We start from the raw sequence: 24,910 nt of genomic DNA on the forward strand, positions 1-24,910 counted from the left end.
AGAAGATGAGTGGAGTGGTAGAGCAATGAGGGGATTGCTGGTGATTTGAGAAAAAGATTTTCAGGTGATATGACATGAAGATGGCCAGCAAGTATCATTTTTTCCATTATTGTAGTTATCATGAATATTGTTCTCCTAGTTTTATTTATTTGATTCTTTAATAAATTTAGGCAAATCTTCCCATAATTGTTGGCATTCCTCACTTTCATCATCTCTTTCTTCATGTCTTCAACCATTCCCTGATCAGTGGACAGTCACTTTATTTCTAGTTTTGGTTTGATTTGGGATTTTTTGCTAACTCATTTTGGTATATGTGAGACTTCTCTATCTTTGAACTCTGTGGTGTATAAATCCCAGCAGTGCCATTGATGATTCAAAAGCTTTGTAAGAATAACTTAGTGACTTTTCTGGAATAATTCCAAATTATTTTTCAAGATAATTGGACTAATTTATACTTTCACTAACTATATTATTGTGCCTTTTTCCTCAAAGTTCCTTCAGTTTTGATCTTTACCATCTTCAAGTGTTTACAAATTTGTTGGATATGATTTAATCACTTTTTAAAAATCTCTAATTACTGGGCCTGTTGTCAGGTTAGCTGGGCCCTCCCTAGATAAACAATTCCAAAACTTGTGTCTAATCAGAAATTTCATCTTGGCCCTCCTGATTCCCTTACTTAAGAATTTTCTTGGTTCCATTTTCGTAACAGCTGTTTCTCTACCCATATCGATACACACACATTTATGCATAGATACAAATATATTGATTTTGTCTGTTGTATATTTACACATGTAGAGAGAAATAGCTATGTGCAGTTCTTTGTGAAATACTTGAATTATACACAATATCTCTTTATATCCATCTGTACAGAGATAGTGTATTTTATGTATTTCAAACCAAGAGCTACATACATTTAGATCTATCTAGAGAGAGAGAGCAGGGTAAATACTGTGATGTTTTGCTTTTTAATTTCTTGGCTACATATATTCCTCACCTCTTTTAAGCCCTCACAGTGTATACATTTTCTAAGTGGTTACAGAATGCCATCCTTTCTTTTCTTCTAGTTATAATCCCACTGTTTACTCCATAGAGCTATAGGGTCATGGGCAAATGATTTTTTGAGCCTTTGTTTCCCTAACTAAAATGTAAAAACAAATTTTTTCATATAACTGCTAGGTGACACAGTTAATGGAGTACTGGTTTTAGTGTGAGAAAACCAGCCTCAGACACTTACTATTTGGGTGTCCGTGGACTAGTCTCTTAATGTCTCTTGGAACCAATAATACTTATTTACCTCCTAAGGTTGTTTCAGGATCCAGAGGAGATGATTTATCTAAAGCACATCCTTCAAGCAAATCATAAACCTAATTGGGAATTATAATGTTATTTAACTATAAAAAGCAGTAATATAGAGTTTGGCTTTGTAAATTGGAAAGTTCTATGCATGTAAAGATGGACTTTTTACTATAATTACCATATTTAGTTTTACGTGGGCTATTAATGGGCTCTTGTCCTATTACTCCATTTAGGACATTTCTCTGACATTGCCTCTTTATAGGTCAACAGCACCTTGTGTTCAACCACACACAGTTTCTTCCCACACTGTTCTGGCTAAGCATGTGTTTTTTCACACACTACTAACCCACTCTAAGTGATGATGGAATACTAAAATATACTCTGGCTTTTCTCAAGAAAATAATTGCAGGTGAAAAGAAGGTTAAGTAGGGAAAAGAGTTGGTTTGGGTTTTTTTTAATAGTACTTACAGAAATACACTAACCCTGAGATGAACCCTTTTTATTATTTTCTGCTATTTGCCTTTTTGTCCCCAACTCTCAAAGGCAGTACTTTTATTTATTTCTATTCAGTATTTAATTTAGGGATGCTAAAGATATTTGATCTCTTTTTTGTTTATTTTAATTTAATTTATTTTGTTATAGTTTTAAGTTCCCTTCCTCTCCCCACCCCACACTAGAGAAAGCCACCATTTGGCATAGATACACAGACACATATAGTATACATGCAAACTCCTACTGTGCATACTTATCTTTATCAGTTCTTTCTCTGGAGCTGGATAGCATCTTCCTTAATAGATCCTTTGTGGTTGATTTGAGAATTTATAATATTCAGAATAGCTTAGTTGTTCACAGTTCTTTTTAGGAATATTACTGTTAAATTCTCTTGGTCATGCTCCATTCACTCTTCATTACTTCGTGCAAGTTTTTTCTAAGTTTTTCTAAAATCAACCAACTCATCATTTCTTATAACATAGTGGTATTCCATCACAATCATATTTCACAGCTTGTTTAGCCATCCCCTCAATTTTCAGTTCTTTGCCACCCACTGTTTTTGCTTTTAAAAATAAGAAAAAATAGAACAAAAACTTTTTCTATGACAGAAACTTTTTTATCACTGAAACTTATGGTATAACTCACATATTACTCTAATGGAAATTCCTTTTTAACAAAAATATTTCCCAGAGATGGTCAGCAGCTTGTTTCCACATATGTCCAGCATGACAGCAGTTTTAGTGTAGAAATGTCAACAATCGCTTGGAGTTTGTTCTAGTAAGATTTTTACCTTTACTCCATTATACAAGGACTAGCTGTAAGTATTACAACCTAACCAAAGTCATGCATTTAATTTAATCATTATCAAGACTGGGAGTGGGAAGCTAGGTGGTACAGTGGATGGAGCACCAGCCCTGGAGTCAGGAGTACCTAAGTTCAAATCTGGCCTCAGACACTTAATAATTACCTAGCTTGGGCAAGCTACTTGACCCCCATTGCCTTGCAAAGATAAAAAAAAAAAAAAAGACCGTGAGTGAGATTCCAGTTTTCTAAACAACTTTCTAGTAATTTTTATTTTGGCAAAATCCGTTATTCTTTATAAACAAAATGTCTTCTTAATGTTACCTTCCCAGTATGCTGCTATCTCTGTGTACCAAACATCATGATATAATTAGTATTTTTTTTAAATTTTGTCATTTCTGACTTTTCATCACCTCTGTGAAACACAACACATCAATACTGTCCATGAAGTTTTCTTGGCAAGGATGTGATTTGTCTTTCCTTCTCCAATGGATTAAGGCTAAGAGGTTAAATGACTAGCATAGGGTCACACAGCTAAGGAAGTATCTGAGGCTGGATTTGAACTCAGCTCTTCCCAACTCCATGCCCAGCACTCTATCCTCTGAGCAGTCTCACTGGCCCCAACATTTGCAAAGTACTTTCCATATAGTAATTACCTCATTTTATTGTCAGAACCCTAGGAAGTAGAACCTATTATGATACTCATTTTACTAAAATTGAGTGAGATCTTTTTTTTTTTTGCAAGGCAAATGGGGTTAAGTGGCTTTGAACCCAGGTACTCCTGAGTCCAGGGCCGGTGCTTTAGCCACTACACCACCTAGCCGCCCCTTAGGTCTTTCTGATTCCAAGTCCTGAGGCTGTGGGAGCTACTTCAGGGACCTTCCCCGAAAAGGAGGAATGATCAATTTGTATTCACTACCCCTTTGACTATTAAAAGGGAAACAGTTGGAGACAGGTGGGGATCTGTACCTTGGCTACAGTTGCATGGTAGCCTTTGAAAAACCTGAGCACTACTGACTTGGCTTGCCCTGTTTCCCTTTGGAAAGCTTTGGATAATCCAGCCCCTACTAAATCCTGCCTTGTAATATTCTAAACTGCTTAATCAATGAGGTCCAGAGCTCAAGCTTGTGCTATTCTATCTTGCAAAAGTAATACTGGGGCAACTCCAAATTCTAGATCAGAGATGGGGAAGCTTTTTTTCTGACAAGGGCATTTAGATATTTTATAACATCATTCACACACAGGCCATTGGCCCACTCTATTTGATCATTTAATTAATTCACCCTCCCAAAAAGATCCTAGATTTATTGACTTTCGAGTCGCCTATGCATTGCCTTGGCAGCATCAGACCAAATGATTTATGTTCTGCAGGCCTATGTTCTAGATGATGACATTTTGTTGTCTGCTCTCATGCCGGGCTTAGCTCCATCTGGGTCAGCTTGTGTTTCAGAGGAGCTCTCATAGGATGACTTGGAAGTTTTTCTCTTATGCTTTCTGGAGCAGCCCACCCTCCTGTCTTTGGGACTTCGCTCTAGGATGGCTCTTTGCATCCCAGTGGAAGCTGTGCCACCTGTAAGCCTAAACTTCTCTATATGCTTCCTTCTGTCTAGATTCTTATTCAGTAGCCTCTGCCTTAGTACTCCCACCCCATGATTGGTTTCCCTTTTCAGAAAGTAGGGCTGGTTTCCCCTCCTAGGAAGAAACATGAGGAGGCTTGGGAGATACAGAAAACTGTTGGGATTCAGGGTGTGGTTGCTGGATAAAATGAGTAAGTTACTAGTTGTTTCCAACCCTGAATTTGGAGACCAGGCTGACCCTCCCAGAGCAAGCAGAAAGGGGTGGCCCAATGACTTGGCATGCTAACTCTTTGGAGGAGGGACATCCCCATCTGAAATCGGGGAAAGTACCTAAAGTCTGCTTTTGAGTGGGAGAGGGTAAAAATCATGTGATAGTTTTCCGTGATTAAATTGAAATTAATATATGCATCACAAATTTAGCAGTATATAAACCTCAGGTACATTAGTAATCAATTTAGAGAACTTATTCAGTTATATAGAACCAATAAAAGTAGCTTCAGATGAGATGACATCTCTCCAAATAGAACTAAAGATTAAATGCAAGGGGCAACTAGGTGGCACAGTGAATAAAGCACTGGCCCTGGAGTCAGGAGGAACTGAGGTTATAATTGGATATGACCTCAGATACTAAATAATTACCTAGCTGTATGACCTTGGGCAACTCACTTAACCCCATAGCCTTGAAAAAAAAAAGATGAAATGCAAAAAACCTAATTTCCAAAACAATGTATAGCTTATAAAACTTGAAAATCAATTGAAATAAGAGTTTATATTTGATGGAACCCAGCACCTAGCTATTTTACATATTTATATATTCTTAGCATAGCATTAAAAAATCACGACTACATACCAGTCAAGTATATTCCCTCTCCTGATAAGTTTTGCAGTCCCTCTGTATTTTAGTACATGGGTTAATAAAGCTAATTTTTATTAAATTCCTATGATATGCAAGATAGTCTTATGAATTATTGTGTAAGGAATCATTGCATAATTAGCTTTTTGGTTCTGAGCTTCTCTTAACCTTAGTAAAGATGGACCTCTGGCTCAAGTTATCACCAGTGCCATACTTACATTTTCCTGAAAAAGCCTTGAAGAATTCAGAGTCACTCTTAAAATTAACTATTTTGAATAGCATCTTGGTGGAGAATTATTGGCAAGGTATTTTATTAGCTGGATGCAGCCAACTTGATAGTATATTAGGGGAGGTGAGCAAAAAGTTATTCTGTTTTATTAACATTTTTCCATCATTTGGTCTAAAAAAAAATTAACAAAACAATAAGTTGATAGGGTTTGCCAATCCCCCAAGACCTGAATGCTCAGACCAAAAATTTAGCAATCAATCCAAACCAAATGAGCTGGTATCAGTATGTTTTGTATTAGCAAAACATACATTGATCTTACTTTCACTTACTTTGTATTTCTCATTAGCCTATGGGTTGAAAAATGTTGTACTCAGTGATCATCTTAAGGTGTATAATGTGAAAAGTCAGAAATGAACATACAGAAAGCTTGCCCCAGATTTTTATATTATTGTTCCCTTTTCAATTTTACATGTGATGTTTTTCAACTCAAAACGTCTTTTTTTCACACTGAGAGTAAAACTGATGTCCCATCTGCACTCATAATCCATGGGCGTCACCAAATTAAGCCAATATATGTAGCATCATTTCATTTTTCTCCATTAGAATTGGGAACCATGTAATTAGATAATAGAAAGTCTATCTGCTAAATAAAGAGACATTTGTCTCAGAAATCTACTTATGAAAGTATTAACATTTTCCTGAATTATATGCTCAAGAAGTATTTGTTTTTTCTGATGACACTAGAAAAGTTTCAAAGCATAATTTTAATAATTGGCAAATTCATGTTTGTTTTTATTAAAATCCCTTTCTGGTCTTTTCTTGAAGTCATTCTTTTGAATACAGTTCTGATTGGAAGGAGGAGGAAAATCAATTTTTTTTTTAAAATAAGTCTAAGTCTCAGGCCACAGGCAGAGACAGCAATTTGTGAACTCTTGCACTTAAAGTTTTTTGGGGGGAGGGGGGAGGGGGGTTTTTTTGGTAGTGATTTTTTTTTCCTTCTGGGAATGTTATAGAGATGGGGAGTGGTTGAAGGTTATTTGTGCTTTTTAAATCTTTCCAACTTGACCATGTGCCAGGTTCTCTTTGGGCTTTGAGATTCAACCTTCAGTTGGCCTTAGAATTGGAGTTTCAAAATGAAAAACAAATACTGCATATTTATTAAAGGAATTAGAAAAACACAAAGGGGAAAGAGCTTCAGTTCACATAATTACCCACTTTACTACTGGTATCCATCACTTTGGATGGCCTGTGGACATCCTGCCCAGCTCCTTCCTCAGTCTTCTTGCTTTTCTGTGGTTCATCAGTGCTTACACATCCATCATTAGGCCTCCTTACTCTTTAAAAATGCTCTATAGAATTCAGTCTCTTTCCTTGGAAAGGATTTTCCAGACTCTTGGCTTTCATCCTCTCTCTTGTATTTAGAAGTGATCATTAGATTTGTCTTTGTTAGAACATTTTTCTGAGTGATCACCAAGTCCCCATTCTGACTCTGAATCCTGTAATACTTTAATCATTCTTACTACCTCAGTTCATTCACCCACCATTCTTCCCTAAGTGATCTCAGTCCCAAGCCAAAGATCTGACCATTTTTATGAAAGAAATGAAGTAACAGAGGAAACTTTATCCACATCCTTTATACCCACTAAATTTTGACCACCCCACCTAGATGTAGATCTCTCTTTTATGTGTGTGTGTGTGTGTGTGTGTGTGTGTGTGTGTATTATATATATATATATATTCAAGAAAAAAATTCCCATATTGTCCATGTCCAAAAATGTTTCTTGTTCTACATATTTTATTTTTACCCTACAAAACTTCAGTTACCCTTGATGTCCTTATCATTACATTCTTATAGTAATTATAATCAATTTTTTAGTAAGAAAATCCAGGCTCTTCTTGGCTCTCTTAGTATGACCCTGGCCTATGTGACTGTTCCCTTCTCTCTTACTAAGTGCTTCATTCACTTATTTACACCTCACTTTTTTTCTGATTTAAAACTGATTCTTTTGGGGAGGAATATTGGGATGGGTGCTGTAGAATCGGAGTGACCACAGCAACTCCTGTGATCTATAGTCTTTTTTTCCTTTTTCTTAATTGAATCCTTTAAAATTTTTCTCATTTAATTAATTGTATTTTTTAATTGTGTGTGAAAATAGTTTTCAACTCTGAGTTTCAAATTTTTCTTTCTCCTTTCCTCTTTTCCCCCCCTCTTCTCCCTGCTCCCGAGGCATCAAGCAATCTGATATAGGTTATATATGTAGAGTCTTATTAAACCTATTTCCATATTAATTGTATTGTCAAAGAAGAATCAGAACAAAAGGGAAAAATCAAGAGAATGCAGCTTACAGTCTTAGAGCATTAAACAAGGCACTACGAGGTTAAGTGACTTGCATGGTGTCATAAATCTGTTACATAAGAAGGACTTGTCCTGGCATCTTTCTGATTTCCAAACTATCTCTTTTCACTATGACCATACTGCCTTTCATAAAGCATTTCATTACTAGAATCAAATGTACTCATTTTATATACTTTTTTTCATAATGCCTGGAAAAGGAGCATAGAAAAGTAGGATAGTTTTGAAAATAACATACAGATTTATTTACCCTTTTAAAAGCAAGTAGTATAAAATAGAGATTTATTGTTTTGTGTAAAAATCTTTATTATATGTATAGAAATTATCTTTCTTTTTTCTGTTTTTTTCTCTTTATTTTGATCTTCTGGGTTTTCTTTTTTTTTCTTTAATAACTCAGATATTCCTGCTCTCTTAAAGCCTATCCAATTGAACCTTTCCACCAGGACTCAATGAAAAATGTTGATTATTGCTTCCCAAGACATATATAAACATAGCTAGAGAAAAGAAAAACTTTTTCAGTCTTTCTACTTGTAATTTGAGCTTGCAAAAGAATACCTGTTTTCTGCCTGGGAGTAGTATCTATCAAATTTGAAGTACTGCCTTCTGAGTTAGGCATTCTCTTATTTCATTCTTATTGATCATAAGGGTCTTATAATGTCACTGAAGTGCTTGCTTTTAAATTGGGAAAAAATCAATTGCTATTTTATGCGTGTTTATAAATGTGCCTCCTCATCTTCAGTAGTCCCATTGGTAGAAAGACTAGGAGAATGAAAAGTCAGCTACAAACAGCTACTTATCATGCATTCATTTTGTGACCTAAAATTGAAATGATGGATTTTTAAATGTGGTTTATTATGAAACTGATGGAATTCATTTTTCCAACTCAAAGTAAGCACTCAACCATTCAGAGTGTAATTATATAAATATTCAGATAATAATGATTAAAATATCTTTAGAAATCAAGCTAAATAGCTCAGCATTTTTAAAGGAAGCCTCTATGTTGAAATAAAAAGAGAGACTAGATTTAAATCACCTAAGTTCAAATATGGCCTCAGACACTTAATAATTATCTAGCTGTGTGGTCTTGGGCAAGCCACTTAACCCCATTGCCTTGCAAAAATCTAAAAAAACAGAAAGAGAAATTATTTGGTAACAATTTGCTAAAAGGTATATAGACAATGAAGTAATATGAAAAAAATTTTACAATGTTTCTTTGATAATAGCCTCATTTCTCAAATATATACTGAATGTAGAATAGTCAATTTAATAAAAATAAAGAGCTGTTTCCCAGTTAATAAAATGGTCACAGGATATGAACAAGTATAGTTTCTAGAAGAAATCAAAACTTTCTGTAGTCATATGAAAAAAATGCACTAAATCATCATTAGAGAATTAAAACAACTATAAGTTATCTCCTCACGCCTTTGAGAAATGACAACAAATATTGGAGGAAATGGGGGGAACCATACTTATAAATTGTTCACAGAGGTGTACACTGGTCCAAACATTCTGGAAATCAATTTGGAACTTTGTACAAAGTTTTAGATTTATATCATAGAGATCAAATAAAAAGGAAAAGAACCTATGTGTGTGAGAGTGAGAGCACGCTCTTTGTGCTGGCAAAAAAAAAAGAAAATCAGGAAGTTTATCAATTAGGGAATGGCTGAACTGGTTGTTGGCATATGATTGTGGAAATGATGAGGGAGTTGATTTTTAGAAAAACATGGCAAGGCCTATATGAACTGATATACAGTGAAGTGAGAAGGCATAGGAGAGTATTGTGCAATGTAACAACAATGTTGTAATAATGAATAACTGTAAAAAAACTTCCCTGATACTCTATTTACCATAGTGATCCAAGACAATTTCCAAAGCATTCATGATTTAAAAAACTAAATGCTCTCCACTTCCAGAGAAAAAAACAATGAACTCTTAGTGCAAGTTGAAGTATAATTTTCTCAATTTCTTTTCTTTTCTTAATGTGTTTTACATGATTTCACATGTAAAATTTATACTATATTGCTTGACTTTGCAATGGGTGAGGAATGAGTAAAGAAGGAACAAGTTTGAAACTTAAAGTGTTAAAAATAAATGAGGATGGCGGGGGTTTTGTTGTTTTTAATTTGTCTTTCCAACTACATGCAACAGTAGTTTGCACCTATCCTTTTTTTTTTTTTGCAAGGTTTTGAGTTTTATGTTTTTCTCCCTTCCCTCCCCTTGACAGAAAGCAATCTAATAGCAGCTCTACATGTGTAATTATGCTAAACATAGATCCATATTAATCATGTTGTGAAGGAAGAATCAAATCCATGTGGTGGGGCTTTTTTAAATAGAAATAATGTCATAAAAAAGAATCTCACCATCAACTAAATATTAATGACTTCACTAATCATAGATAACTCCCTGCCAACCTTTTTACTCTTTTTCATTTCTGTCATTATATTGTAACTACTTGCTTCCTCTTTTATGTTCACAGTGCATCATATTTGAATCAGAGATTAATAAATATTTTTATTGTTATTTGCTCAATAAAGTAGGCTAAATTTGTGACATCTTTATACTAATCTTCCATGTGGGATTTTTAAAAATGTACATTTCTGGGCAGCAAATCTACACTTAACATCCAGGCAGTTTCTGTGAGACTATAAATACCAAAGGAGAGTGAGGTTCATTAAGGAAACCTTAGAACTAATTGTTTAATGTTTGTGGCTGCTGTTGTTTTTAAGGGCCAGTCTCATAGGAACAAAAACACACCTATGTGAGTCTAGGATGGATTAGTCTGGAGTCATGGGTGTGCTTAAGATCAATATTATAGGAACCTGTTGTTCTTAATAACAACCCCAGGCAACTTTAACAATTAGAAGTGTGTACGTAGTTTAACCTCTTTGTATCATGTGTCACGGCCATCATAAATGAACATCAATTTTTTTTGTAGGATTATTTAAGATTTAGGAGTTCTCTGACAATTGTGTTTACCTATAATGTATTTATAATTCATTTAAAATAGGTGCCCCATTTTTGACACATACAAAGAGACCAAAAGTAAATAAAACAATTATGTCTGAAGCTTCCCATTCAACTTTTAAGTTTATCATCTGATCACTTCTGTTTAAACATTTCAAACACTTTTAAACATTTTTTGTCCATATAAAGCTATACTACCTCTTCTCTCTCCCCAACTATTTATAGCAGAAGTTTATTTTAACTTTATGAGCATCTCATTTCAGATTACACTAGTGATAATGGATTTTCAATGTTAGAAAAATTTTAAAACATCTCTTCTAGAATTTTATCCAATTTTATTTTCCCTTAAAAGCAGATCTTATTAGAACAAATTTCTTTTGCTTTTTCCTTTATACCCTTTTATTCCCTGAAATTTTTTTCTGATCTTTTTCCTCACCAAGTACTTGATCTTTATATTATCAAAATAGAAATAATAGGCTAATGACTACTCATCTTGTAGAGAATTTTACAGCAATTGATGGATAAATGTTCTGAATTAATTTTTTAATTTACTATATATTTTCTTTTTTTGAAATGAAAATTTTGTCAAGCCAACTGTTAGAATCATATAAAAATCTTAATCTTAAAAATTTACATTTACTGTTCACAATCCAGTAAGAATGAGCCATAGTCATAGCAATAATATATGTTAAAAAAAAAACTTAAAAGAATATTAAGGATACCTGAATAATTTTCACAGCATTTCAACCTAGCTACAATGATTTTAGCTTTTCTTATACTGACAAAACTTTTAAAGATTCTATGTAATTGAGGAAGAATGTGTTTGAGGTGAGCTGAGTATGTTTTAGGTTAGTTTTTAATTTTTTTAATTGACATAGAAGAACTCATGTTGTAGAAATTCCTTCCAGCAATGCAGGTCAGAAATTCATCTGTAACTTTCATGTATTTAGAGTTACCTGAACCCTCAAGAAGCTAAAGAACTGGATTTACAGAGGTCTCCCAGTTCTAGTGTGTTAGAGTGAGGACTTGAACTTCCTGACCATATGCTTATGACCTACATCATTTTCCCTCTCCTTTTAACAGTAGAAGGACCAGGTGTGTCAACTGATGTAAATACATAATTTTGCTTTGAAATAAAAATTTTCATCCTATTATCTCCTTTTCCTTTGACTTAATAGATTTTTTTTTTAATGCACTAGTTCAGTTGACTGGCTTGGTCCTTTGAGGTATTTTAAAATTCTTTCTAGTGATAAAATCAAAAAATAATACTTTTTTGGTGGGGAAATACTAATTAGAGCATATTTATTGAACCAAGATATGACCATTTTTATTTTGTATGGGATTAAAGAAACAATTTAGGATTTTTTAATGTATCATGAGGCTATGAAAAAAGTAGGATTTATTAAACTGAAAAGTGTGCTTGATTGCAGTACAGCTGAGTTTAATCTTTTCTACAGAAATGTGTTATATTAAATTGTAAATAAGTCAAATATACTTACTTTTTTAATCTACTGCCATATTTAACTCTGGGTTCATTGACAAAACCTGCATATATATATATATATATTTTACATTTGTCACTAATTCTTTTTTATCAGAGGATTACAATGATGACTGACATGAAAAAGTTTTTGATTTTTGTTTGAGGGGGTGAGGAATTTGGTTCCCAAGACTGCTGTCTGAACAAACTAGAATGTTCCATTCAGGATATTCCTGCCAGGATTTGAGTCCAGGATGTTTATGTTGCATTATCTCCAGTTTTCAGTAGATAATATTGTGCCTTTTGAAACCTGGAAAGGAGCCTGAAGAGAAAAATACAGCATCCTCTATGCTTTCAGCCATTTCAGCACTAGTGATGTTCAGGTAAAGGGGCATCATGCTTGTGGAATACATTGTTGGTCCTATACAGTCAGCCCTGGCAAGCTTGGGCTGGGGAAGGATTAAAAAGTCCTCTCAGTTACATTTTGGCTCATGTTTTTCCTCATGTGTGTGTATATGTCATACTTTACACACATAATCACATACCTAATATTCCACTTGCATTGTTAGGGCCAGCTGGAAGCACAGTGGATATACCTCTGGGCCTAGAGTCAAAAAGATCTGAATTCACGTATTCAAAGATACTAACTAGCTGTGTGGTTATCTCTCCCACCACCACCACCACCACCACCACACACACACATACTGGGTAACTTATTTTTTAAAAAGTATGCTTTTTAAAATCCCCATATGTGAAATAGAATAATAACCACACTAACTTCACGTGATTCTTGTGAGGATCGAATGAAATATTTGTAAAAGTACTGAGCACATAGTAGGTGCTTATTTTCTTCCTGTGTTAGTTATCTATATTTGGCCAGTGGTTTGACCTTGATGAACAAAGCTCAACAGATGTGTCAGCCCAACACATGTGGAGTTCAGGAGACTGTTTGAAAGATACAATTTTGAAAAGAGCACACTTAGTTGGGGAGGTAGGGACTTGAAACAGGATAATTTTAGAAAGAGACCAGTATAAATTTGATTCATTTCAACCTACTTTTATTGAGTACTTTTTACATATCAGACATGAGACTGTTGGGGATAGAAGAGCAAAATAAAAAAAAAAATCCCTGTCCTCATGGAGCTCAGGGGAGGGGCAAGGAAAGAAAAACAGGGTACAACCAAAGGACTTTGAAGAAGAAGCAAAAAAAAAATGCTATGGGTGAAATAGCACCTGAACAGTCTTGAATTTGGGTTGGATGAAAGGAGAGATTCACCCTTATCATGGAAAATGACCAGAGGTAGAATTTCATGGGTTCTGGAGCTGCTATTGCAAGTCTTACTTGACTAGAAAGAAGAATATGTAGTAGGGAATAAGATGAATGAGAATAGAAAGATAGGTTGAAGTTGGATTGTAAAAGACTTTAAGTATGTAATAGACTGAGTTTATTAATGGGTTCTATGGAACCACCAAAGGCTTTTGAATATGGAGCAATAGCATAAAGAAAAGACTCAAAAGAAGGAAATCAGGAATTTTTTTTTAGTAATTAGGGTAATAGTCATATTAAATGGAAAGATGCTATAGTGGTAGGCTCAACTAATTAGAATTTGGAAGGTTTAGGAGAAGAGTCTCATCCAAAGATTTTAATTTTTTTTTCTTATCTCAGTCTCTTGCTGATCTGGAGAAACCTATATACCCCTTCTTAGGATAAAGTTTTAAATTTTATGAAATCCTATAAAATAGGATTACAAAGGAAATTAATTATATTGAAATATAGTCATATAACACTTTTTAAAGGTTCCCAACAATTCAAAGTTTGCAAAATTTGTAAATATTATCTCATTTGATACTCACAACAACAGTGTTGACTTTGATATTATCACAGTTTTACAGATGAGGAGACACAGTTAAAATGACTTGCCAAGGGTCACACAGCTGAGTGTCTGGGACCAGATTTGAATTCAGGTCTTTCTGACTCTAGGTGGAGTGCTCTTTCGATTGAGCCACCTACCTGCACTTTTAAGAATTCCTCTTCTATAATTACCAAGGTTATGAACTTGGATGTTTGGGGAGAAGGTTATGTCATCTGAGCCACTACCATTTCCTCCATGGCCAGCTACTGATATGCACATCAGAGGATCTAAATTGAATGCAAGTCAAAATAAATTATTTTTTTTTTGTAAAAAATCTGAATTATAAGAAAAATTGCCAGGATGTTTCTTTTGTAGACATGGTGGGAGTACAGTATGTAATGTTTCAGAAGCTGATTGCAGGAGGTAGACTGCTAGAGGAACTGGTGTCTTAGAAGGAGATTGAGGCTCAAGACCCAGACAGTGAGCCTGAGTTTCTTCATCTATGAAATTGGAGCCAGGGTTCAGTTTTGAGGTTTGGGATGTGTTTTGGGGGATTGGGCATACTGTGTGGTATGACCCTCCTCCATATACCATCAGAAATAGTGCCACCTCCTTTTTAAAAAAGTTCCTTTCCAATGTAAGCCTTTTTTCTTAATGGAATCATTCATTGATGTAGTACCAGATTAATTTTATAGCTCCTCAGCAAAAGGATGGGAGCCTGAACACAATTGAGGGGTGGAAGCTTTCTCTTTTCTATTCCTTTTGTACCATGAAGTACATAAAGTATTTGGGACAGTTGACCTGTCCTGATTAAAAATGACCATTGATTTCCTCTATTTTTTTCCTTGCTGACAGAAAAGCAGACATCCTTTTAGCTTTTATTCTTTTAAAAGTATAGTTCTTTTCCAAGCATTTACTGAACTATTGAAGGGTGTCCTATTAATTTTTAGTGATGAGGTAAGGCAATTTCAGAGCCCCTCTGCAGGTTTGAGGGTCCTACCTTGTTATTCCTAACATATAATTTAATAATTATAGAAAAAATAGGGGCAGCTATGTGGTGAAATGGATAGAGCATTCACCCTAGAGTCAGAAGGATCTGAGTTAAAATATGGCCTCAGAAGCTTAATAATTCCCTGTGTGACCTTGGTCAAGTCACTTAACCCCATTGCCTTGCAAAAACAAAAGAACTTTAAATAATTATGGAAAAACACTCACTCAGCAAGAGATCAAGAAGAATCTGACCATAGAAAATTACTTTGGCCCCATGGACAATCAAAATACACAGTCATTAGGTGACAAAGCTGAAACTTCTTTATCCAAAGCCTCCAAGAGAAATAGAAAATGGTCTCAAAAAAGACTTTAAAAACAATTAAGGGAGGGAGAGGAAAAAATTGGGAGGAGAAATGAGAGTGAAGCAGAGAAATTATGAAAACCAAGTCAGCAGCTTGATAAAAGAAATACAAAAGAATACTAAAGAAAATAACATGTTAGAAATCAGTTTATGCCCATGGAAAAAGCAGCCCAAAAGACAAATGAGTAGAATACCTTATAAAGCAGAATTGGCCTGCTGGAAAAGGAGATAAAAGCTCTCTGAAGAAAACCCTTCAAATATAAAATGGAACTAAAGGAAGCTGATGACTTTGCAAGAAATCAAGAAACAATACCAAAAGAACCAAAAATTAGAAGAAAATGTAAAATATCAAATTAAAAAAACAGTGTCCTTGAAAACAGATCCAGGAGAGATAATTTAAAATTTATTGGGTTACCTGAAAGTCTTGACCAGGAAAAGAGCCTAGACTTCATTTTTCAAGAAATAATGCAGCAAAATTGCCCTGAGATCCTAGATGCCGAGGGTAAAATAGAAACTGAGGGAATTCATCGATCGATTCCTGAAAGAGACCCCAAAAGAAAAACTTCCAAGAATATTATAACCAAGTTCCCAAACTCCCAAGTCAAAGCTGCCAGAAATAAACAATTCAACTGCCACAGCTCTATGGTTAGTATTACATGGGATTTGGCAACATCTGCATTGAGCACTCATAGGGCTTGGAATATGATTTTCCAGAAAGCAAAAGAGAATCAACTACCCAGCAAAACTGAGCATCCTCTTTCAGGAGAAAAGATAGACATTCAATGAAATAGGGGGCTTTCAAATTTTCCTATTGAAGTGACCAGAGCTGAACAAAACGTTTGATTTCCAAGTATAGGACTCAGGTGAAGCATAAAGGGGGTGGACGAGAAAGACTGATCATGAAGAACTTAATGATGTTGATCTGTTTGTTTTCCAGCATGGGAGGAAGATACTGATAACTCTTGAACTTTCTCATTTAAAGAGCAATTAGGAGCATATATAGACATGGCAAAGGAGGGAGTTGAATATAATGGTATAATATGGTATAAGGATGGAGTCACTGGGTGATACAGTACTGGGAGAAAGGGAAAGGAAAGGAAGAATGGACTAAGATACTTCACATAAAATAGTCAAGAAAAAAACTTTTTGTAATGGAGTGAAGGGGGGGAGGTAAGAGGAATGAATGAACCTTCATTAGAAATAGCTCAGACAGGAAATAACATACACACTTAATAGGGTATAGAAATCTATCTTACCCTAGAGAAAAATGAGAGCAAAGGGGGAAGGGGAGAAGTACTCAGATACAACACACTTCTGAACAGGGACAAGATGAACGGAGAGAGAGAATGGAATAGATGAGAGTGGGGAGGAATAGAATGGAGGGAAATATAGCTAGTAATAGCAACTGTGGGAAAAATATTGAAGAAACTTCTCTAGTGAACTTATGATAAAGAAGTCAATTCATCCCAGAGACAGAACCATTAGAATAAAAAGAAAAGCACTTGCCCAAAGATACAGCTATGTGACTCCCTGGATAGAGCCCTGGATCTGGAATCAGGAAGAATTAAGTTCAAATCTGGCCTCAGACACTTATTAACTATGTGACTCTGGACAAGTCACTTGACGTGTTTGCTTTTGTCCATTAGAGAAGGAAATGTCAAACTATTCTAGTATATTTTCCAAGAAAACCCTGTAGATAGTGTTGGTGTGCTATGCTCCACAGGTTCACAAAGAATTGGACACAACCACTTGCCTCGAAGATTTCCAAAAGCTGCCTTATGGGTTAAAACGACTTGGGATTTCTTAAAATTTTGGCAGTTGTTGAAATTACTCTGGAATTATCTTTTGATGTTGTCTGCAGATTTAAATCCAGCTATACTTTCTTCTCCAACTATATATTGTTTAAATCTTGACCTTAGAAGGGATCAAAAAAGGTCTTCTGCTCTAAATTTCAATTTCTTCAGTTATCACCGTATAGGGAGGTGGTGAGTGGACAAGTACTGACTCTCAAGTTAGACCTCAGTTCAAATCTTCCCTCTATACCTGCTATCTGTCTGACCTGGGGTCTCAGACTCTTTAAAATGAAAGGTTTATGCCTTTAATTCTTCTTCCAGCTTTACTCTGTTATCTTGTGGTCTCCCGCTAAATTCTTGAACAATTTGTTGCCTGTGCTAAATATTTTCATCATTGGAAAACTCATGATTTTACAGAGCAACTTCGTTTCAGCCTTCTGTATGTCCAGTGTTGAAACACTCTTTCTTTTACACTAATCTCTCTATCCCAGTAATTTACACCTACTGGTCCCATGTCTTCCTCTAAAACAGGGGCAAGGAACATGCAACCCAAAGAGCATTTGGTCTGGTGCTGCCACAGCATCTGCAGGCATGACTCAAAATTCAATAAAGCTAGGAGTTGTTTGGATGAATTAATTAAATGTTTGACTAAAAATAACAGGTGAATGATGTTATAAATATCCAAATGCTCCTTAAAAAAAGATTCCTTATCCCTGCTCTAGAGCAATGTAGAACAGATCTGTTCTGTCTTCCCAATGGGAAAGAATATTTTTGAATATTTGAAGTGTTGTCTTCCCTTTAGAGTTTTTCTCAAGCTATCTATCTCTATATGCTTCAACCAATTCTCATCAGGTGTAGTCTTTAGACCCATCATACTTTACTGATTGACTTACTACCATTCTCTTCACATATCCCCATTTGTCTGTCATCCCCTATAAAATGTCATACCCAGAATTAAACAAGGCACTACAAAAGGATCTGGCTCCAGTGTAGAGTACTTATATGTATGCATGCACAAACATATACACACTATTTCAAGAGAGTTTTTCTACTCCAAACAGAATCAAAGCTCCTTGCCCACTCACAAGGAGCTTTGATTCTGTTTGGAGTAGAAAAACTCTCTTGAAATAGTGTGTATATGTTTGTGCATGCATACATATAAGTAATATATGTATATGTTTATGTACACACACATCTTCATATGATACATATGCACTCCATATTTACAAAGCAACCCAGCTGTTCCAGCTTTAGACATCTCTGATATTGGAATGTTCTTTATGTTCTCCTTTTACAGATGTGGAAACTGAGGAAGAAATAAGGTTAAGTGACTTGCCAAGGTTCAGACAGCTAATAAGTAGGCAGGATCTGAATTCAAGACTTCCTGACTCCCAAGTCCAATACTATATCTACTTTGATACCAAATGACCAGTTTCAATGTGTATATGCATACATATGGATATAGATCTATATGTGTGTGTGTGTGTGTGTGTTTACATTGCTTCACTCTATTTGAAATAGAAGTCTGTATACAGAATGAATACAAAGTTCAAGAGAAGATAGTTTGTGTTGAACACTAACAGTTGGAAAAAATGTCATGGAAATGATACTTAAAAGAAATTTTCTCTCTCTCTCTCTCTCTCTCTCTCTCTCTCTCTCTCTCCTTCCCCAATTTGGGGAGGGAGCTGTAGAAAGGAGAAAAAATTAATAGATTTGTGTTCATTTTTTTAAGTATGTGGGTGGGGTAATACAGATGCAGAATGTTCTATGAACTTTTAGACAAGGTCACTCACTATTAATTTTTTTAACTGTTGTAACAAAGACCTCAGGAAGTGGGAGTAATCTATAAATATTTGTAATGCATAAACAAGTCATCTATAAAACTTTTTTTTTAAAGTAGTACTTTGGGGCGGCTAGGTGGCATAGTGGATAGAGCACCGGCCTTGGAGTCAGGAGTACCTGGGTTCAAATCCAGTCTCAGACACTTAGTAATTACCTAGTTATGTGGCCTTGGGCAAGCCACTTAACCCCATTTGCCTTGCAAAAATTAAAAAAAAAAAAAAAAAAAACTAAGGTAGTACTTAACTCTTGATTCTATGAAGCAGAAATGCAAAGGAAGTGCATTCCAGAGATGATAGATGCAAAAATGCAGAGATGAAAGTAGGTATATCTCTTCAGGCCCTTGCAACCAATCTCCTGCTCTCTCAAAATTTTGAATGATTTTCTGATTGCTCATTCCTGTGTTCCCTCATCTTCCTTTTTTTTTTTCAAAGATTTTATTTATTTTGAGTTTTACACTTTTCCCCTTATCTTACTTCCCTCTCCCCACAGAAGGCTATTTGCCAGTCTGTACATTGCTTCCATGGTATACATTGATCCAAATTGAATGTGATAAGAGAGAAATCATATCTTTAAGGAAGAAAAATAAAGTATAAGATATTTTTAATGCAGCTTTTAATAATTAATCCACTTCCTATTTCTTCTGTCATTACTATATTTCCTATTAGATACTCTAGCTTCATCTGTCAAATACTCAATTTCATCAATACTCTTCCCTCCTACTTCTCTGACCCTTTTGTCTCTTTAGCTGACTCCTTTTGTTATAGTATAGAGGAAGGAGGACTGAACTGGAGATCTAACCAAGATTAATATAGCCTACCATTTGCTAGCTCTTTGAGTATTTACCTATCTTCTGTGTTCTTTAACTCTCTTGTTCTGTGCATGATTACTCAAAGAATACTGAGAGTATGCAGTTTATCTCTGCTATGTCCTTCCTAATAATAGATTTTTACACATTGTGACTCTGAGGTCACACATTCACATGTAGTATATTTACCTTTAGCATTTGAACAGAGGTTTTTAAACTAGTGTTCATAAATGTGTTGTTTGTTATTTTTTTTTTTTTTTTTTGGCTAGGCAGTTGGGGTTAAGTGGCTTGCCCAAGGCCACACAACTACGTAATTATTAAGTGTCTGAGGCTGGATTTGAACTCAGGTACTCCTGACTCCAGGGCTGGTGCTCTATCCACTGTACCACCTAGCCACCCCACATGTAGTATATTTAAATACGCATTTCATTACATCTAGGCAGATGGGTGACAAATCAGCCCTGGGGTCAGTAGCATCTGAGCTCAAATTGAACCCCAGCTTAGTATCTGTATGACTTAGGGCAAGTCATTTAACTTTGTTTGCATCAGTTTCCTCATCTGTAAAATGAACTGAAAAAGAAATGTAAAACACTCCAGTATCTCTGCCAGGAAAACCCCAAGAGAGGTTACATAGAGTCAGACAAGACTAAAACAACCCAAGGACAGCAAGCAATTAAATAACCCATTAAGGTTCACAAAGCACTTATATGTTATCTCATTTGATCTTCACAGAAACCTTAAAAAGTCGGTAAAATGATTGTTAAGAAAACTGAGACTGAGAAAGTTAAATTATTTGTCATGGGTCATGCAGCTAGTAAGTGGAACGAATCTGAATTCAAGTCTTCTTAACTCCAAATCTAGTTCTATATTCACTGTGATACCAACTGGTCAGTTCATTGTAGAATTAAAGGAGATGATAACCTGTCACCACTTGACTCTTAAGATTGGTTGATCCTTCTGTTCTAATGTATTCTTTTTCTTCCAGCCAATTCTAAACTTATTTCAGAAACTAAGCCTATATTCTTTTTTCACAGTAAGTTTCACTTTCTATAAAAATTATAGCTGTTTTCTTTAAGAGGGACTCTTATAGGGGCAGCTAGGTAGCGCAGTGAATAGAGCACCGACCTTGGAGGAGGATTTGAGTTCAAATTGGGCCTCGGACAATAATTAGCTAGCTGGGTGACCTTGGGCAAGCCACTTAACCCTATTGCCTTAAATAAATAAAAATTTTTTAAAAGAGGGAGACTTTTGTCTATTATGAAAGCATATCAAAGAAATGCTCCTCTTCTTGTGTATTGCTGAATTACAACTGTGGGACCAGTAATTATTCAACCAATCTCCAAAAAAGACTAAGCTTTTTAGGCTTCTTAAATTTAGTTGACAGTTTATAGAAAATGTTTATAGAAAATTTCATAGAAAATGTCAATGTGACCTAAGTACTTCAATTACTATTCAGAATCTCTTTCACAAGTTTAGTGAGTAAAGTAAAACTTGAAGGGACCTTCTGTAGTATTTTAAAGTATTAAAGTCATTAAAGTATGAATGTGCTTTGACACAGTGATATCTACTAAGAGATCAAAGAGAGGAAAAGGGCCTATATGTATCCCCCCAAAAAAAATTTTACAGTAGCTTTTTTCAGTGTCAAAAAACTAGAGGGTTGTCACATTAACTGGGGAATAGTCTAGGAATGAGGTGAGGTATTGGTAAATGTTAATCAGCAAGCTGGAATGGAATACACACACACACACACACACACACACACACACACACACAGACGATACACATTTAAAACAATTCTACATTTTCTCTGTCATTTTCTTAAGTCTAGACATTAAATAAAACAATAAATCAAATCCTGATTTATCTATTTCTGGAGTGTAAATGTTCCCACTGAAAGTTTTAAAAGTATTTGTTTAGGTAAGGTATTTTCTCTATCATATTATGATATGTGAATGAATGACCTGAATGACCAGAGATGGTTTCAGATAATCTTGGGAAGACTCAATTGAATTGATACAGGGTAAATGAAGTAGAACCAGGATGACAATTTATGGGGAGGAGGGAACCAATATTGTCAAAAGGAACAATTTTAAAGACTTAAGAACTTTGATCCATGTACTGACTAGAGGATTGATAATGATCTTTGTCCCCACTTCCCACAAAGAGAAATATCGGACAATGTTGGAATATGTCTTATTTGACTGTGCACATTTTGTACATATTGTTTTTCTTATATCATTTTAAGGTGGGGAAACATGAAAAATGCATGTTAATTGAATATAAAACAACAAAAAACTTTTTAAAAGTTTATTCCTTCAGCCTGCTGCAGCCAATTTTTTATTCCCATCTGTGTTTTTACAGCTTCCCATTGTAGAAAAAATAAGAACCATTGCTCAGAAAGTCTATGGAGCCCGAGATATTGAGCTTTCTCCTGAGGCACAATCTAAAATCGAACGGTACACACAACAGGTAAACCTAATGGGGGGGGGGGGGGGCTTTGTCTAAGTAATTCTCAGGCATTAATTTAAAAATTAGAAATTGACAGATAGCTAGATTATATTAACTGAATTTATTTTAATCTGTGTTTATTTTCAGCAAGAAATGACTATGAGGTCCTTGGGTGAAAATGTTGAATAAATGAAAATTGGGGGGAGGGGGTCCTTACAGTATTATTGCTAAGGATATTATCCATGTTTGCAAGTCTAATTTGCAACTGAATTCCTAAACTGAGTGACTGAATTTCTGTTGTTTCAGCTCTGATTATCATCTTAAATAACCCTTAGCATCAGCCCTCTCTCCAATTTGGGTAGGGCTAGGAAGTTATAAAATTGTTCTGAACTTAATCTGCTCCAAATTATGTAATCTCACTTCAGTGGTGCCCTCAATTGGGTCACTAAATGAAGAGCACCAGACCTAGACAATTTTTAACTTCCTGATTCTGAGCAAGTTACTTAACTTCTAACAGCCTCAGTTTCCTCATCTGTAAATTGAAGACTTAATAATGCCTATTCTCCAGAGTTATTGTAAGGATCAGAAGATAGTATCCCATAAAGCACTTTACAAACCTTAAAACATTATATAAATGCCAACGTCCATCCTTAGCATCCTCTACTTAAGTGACCATCCTTATACAAGGCCCTCCACATGCCTACCTGCCAAACATTTCATTAGATACCCCATGTGTAATGTATTTTCTTGCAAGTAGGACTTCCTTGCCTGAGGTCAAATTTGAACTCAGGTCTTCCTGACCTGACACTACTATCTACCCAGATGCAATGATATGCTGACTTAAATATACTACATATGAATGAGTGACCTCAGAGCCACAATGTGTAAAATTCTAGAAAGTAGTCTTTTCTAAAATCCTCCTTCATTCAAACACGTTCATTCCTCAGTCTCATCTTCTTCCATCTATTGACAAAATCAACTCATTCGTGATCTAATTCAGGTCCTAACTTGTACACAAAGTCTAGTTGACAGTCTTTGTTCCCTTTTGAATATCTTCGGTTATTTCATTTGGCTTTTTTTAGGTATTTAGTCAATTTCTGTTTTGCCCTCTATTTGTGTACCTGTCCCAATCTTTTGCCAAATGAGAATACAGATTGCATCCTTTTATTGATCTTTGTATCCCTAATACCTAGCACGCTGCGTTTAAAATAGTAGGCATTTAATTAATGCTTGTTAAGCTGAGTTAAAATGACTCCAGATACTAACTTTGACTTTTGTTTTATAGCCAGTTATTTTTTATAGCTCTAACTACATCACTAGGCTATGACTCTTACGTATTAGTATTATACAGCAATGAATAGCATGCTGTGACCATGATGTTTAGTTGGGATTCTCTTGGTTGGTTTATTAATCCTGAAAGATCCTCCATCAACTATCAGGTGACACAGGAACTTACATTGCCACAGTATTTAGAGGTCCTTGGTTGACCCTTTTGTTCAGTAGGACCAGTGAGCTAGCTGATTGTGTCAGGGATTCTTTGATCCTAAAGACACATTTGCAATCACCATTACCCAGAAGAGTCAGCCAAACTAAATATCCTTTCTTTCCCTTCAAAGAGTCTGGTAGAATATAGGATTCTCATTCAAAAAATATCAGGAAAAGGATGAGAAAAGCTGTGGACAGTCTCAGGCACTTCGGTCTGCAACTCATATATAGCTCTCATTCTTGAATTTCTTATCTTCTTGCCCTGTTTTTTTAATCATCATTTGTCATTTTTTTTTTTAAGTTGGCAATGGAGATCTTGGATTTCACCAGAGTTGTTGCCCAAGACTTTCCACATTTCATAAGGCTGACAGCAAATCAAGAATTCTTAGAATGGTCTATGTGCTTTGCCGGTCCACTTGAGATTCTGCTTTCATGTTGTTCTGTAGAGTGACTGTGATGGAGTGATTGCATTGATCTCAAGGGCTGTGGAATGCATCACATTCATCTGCTCCTTGGCAAGTCTTCTCAGTCTGTAAAAGTGGGGCAGGCCCTCTTTTAAAGAGATTACTGTTTGTAATTCTCAGTAAATTTTCTCCCCCAAAAAAGTCCAAACTTTATTTTAATTTCTCTACGTTTGCAGAGTTTTTTTCTTTTTCTATGCCAGTTGAGAAAGTAGAATTTAAAAGTTATTATGTGTCATCTTTAGAATTGTAATTAGTTCATAAAATACTTCTAAAAGAGGGCACTATATACTATTTAATCAAAACTACTTGAGTACACTGTACTTTTTTGTCAGACACCACATGTGACTTCTTGCCCTTTCACTTTTGGGGTTCTGATTCAAGTTTAGCCTTTGGTCCTTGAAAATAAGAAGTTCTAATGAGTGACTTCATTCTAGTTCTTAGAGTATAACTCCAGATCAAAAAGCCATGACTCATAAGTTAACACAGTGGGGACCCTTTGCATCCTGATATATTCAGAATTAGTAAGCGAATGACTAACAGTCTCTTGTTGAAGGATACTTTACCCAGATCACCTTCCTATAAATAGCATATTGATAGCCTTAGAGAATAGATCTCCTTTCTGAAATCAAACACTTTCTCAGAAATCTATGTATACTAGGAATGTTTCTTTCAGCTTCATGTATAATGGTTAGTCTGCACCTACCTACCTAGCATAGGATTGACCTTCACCCTGGTCTTTTCCTGAAATGCAAGTTAAGATTGAACAAGTGTAGAGAAATATGTTAGTTTTAAAAATAAACACACTCACAAATCTTTCTTTTCCT

At 35.3% G+C, this 24,910-nt stretch overlaps 1 protein-coding gene across 1 annotated transcript in view; it reads left to right on the forward strand.

Moving 5' to 3' along the window:
• MTHFD1L (methylenetetrahydrofolate dehydrogenase (NADP+ dependent) 1 like) overlaps window positions 1–24,910 on the forward strand; it is a 191,067-nt gene that overhangs the window by 120,301 nt on the left and 45,856 nt on the right. Inside the window, exon 25 of the mRNA XM_074187818.1 lies at window positions 22,051–22,158. Within this exon, the coding sequence (XP_074043919.1) occupies window positions 22,051–22,158 (108 nt within the window). The remainder of the gene's footprint in view (window positions 1–22,050; window positions 22,159–24,910) is intronic.

The sequence above is a fragment of the Macrotis lagotis genome, chromosome 5 (genome assembly GCF_037893015.1).
Source record: "Macrotis lagotis isolate mMagLag1 chromosome 5, bilby.v1.9.chrom.fasta, whole genome shotgun sequence".
In the NCBI taxonomy this organism is placed as follows: domain Eukaryota; kingdom Metazoa; phylum Chordata; class Mammalia; order Peramelemorphia; family Peramelidae; genus Macrotis; species Macrotis lagotis.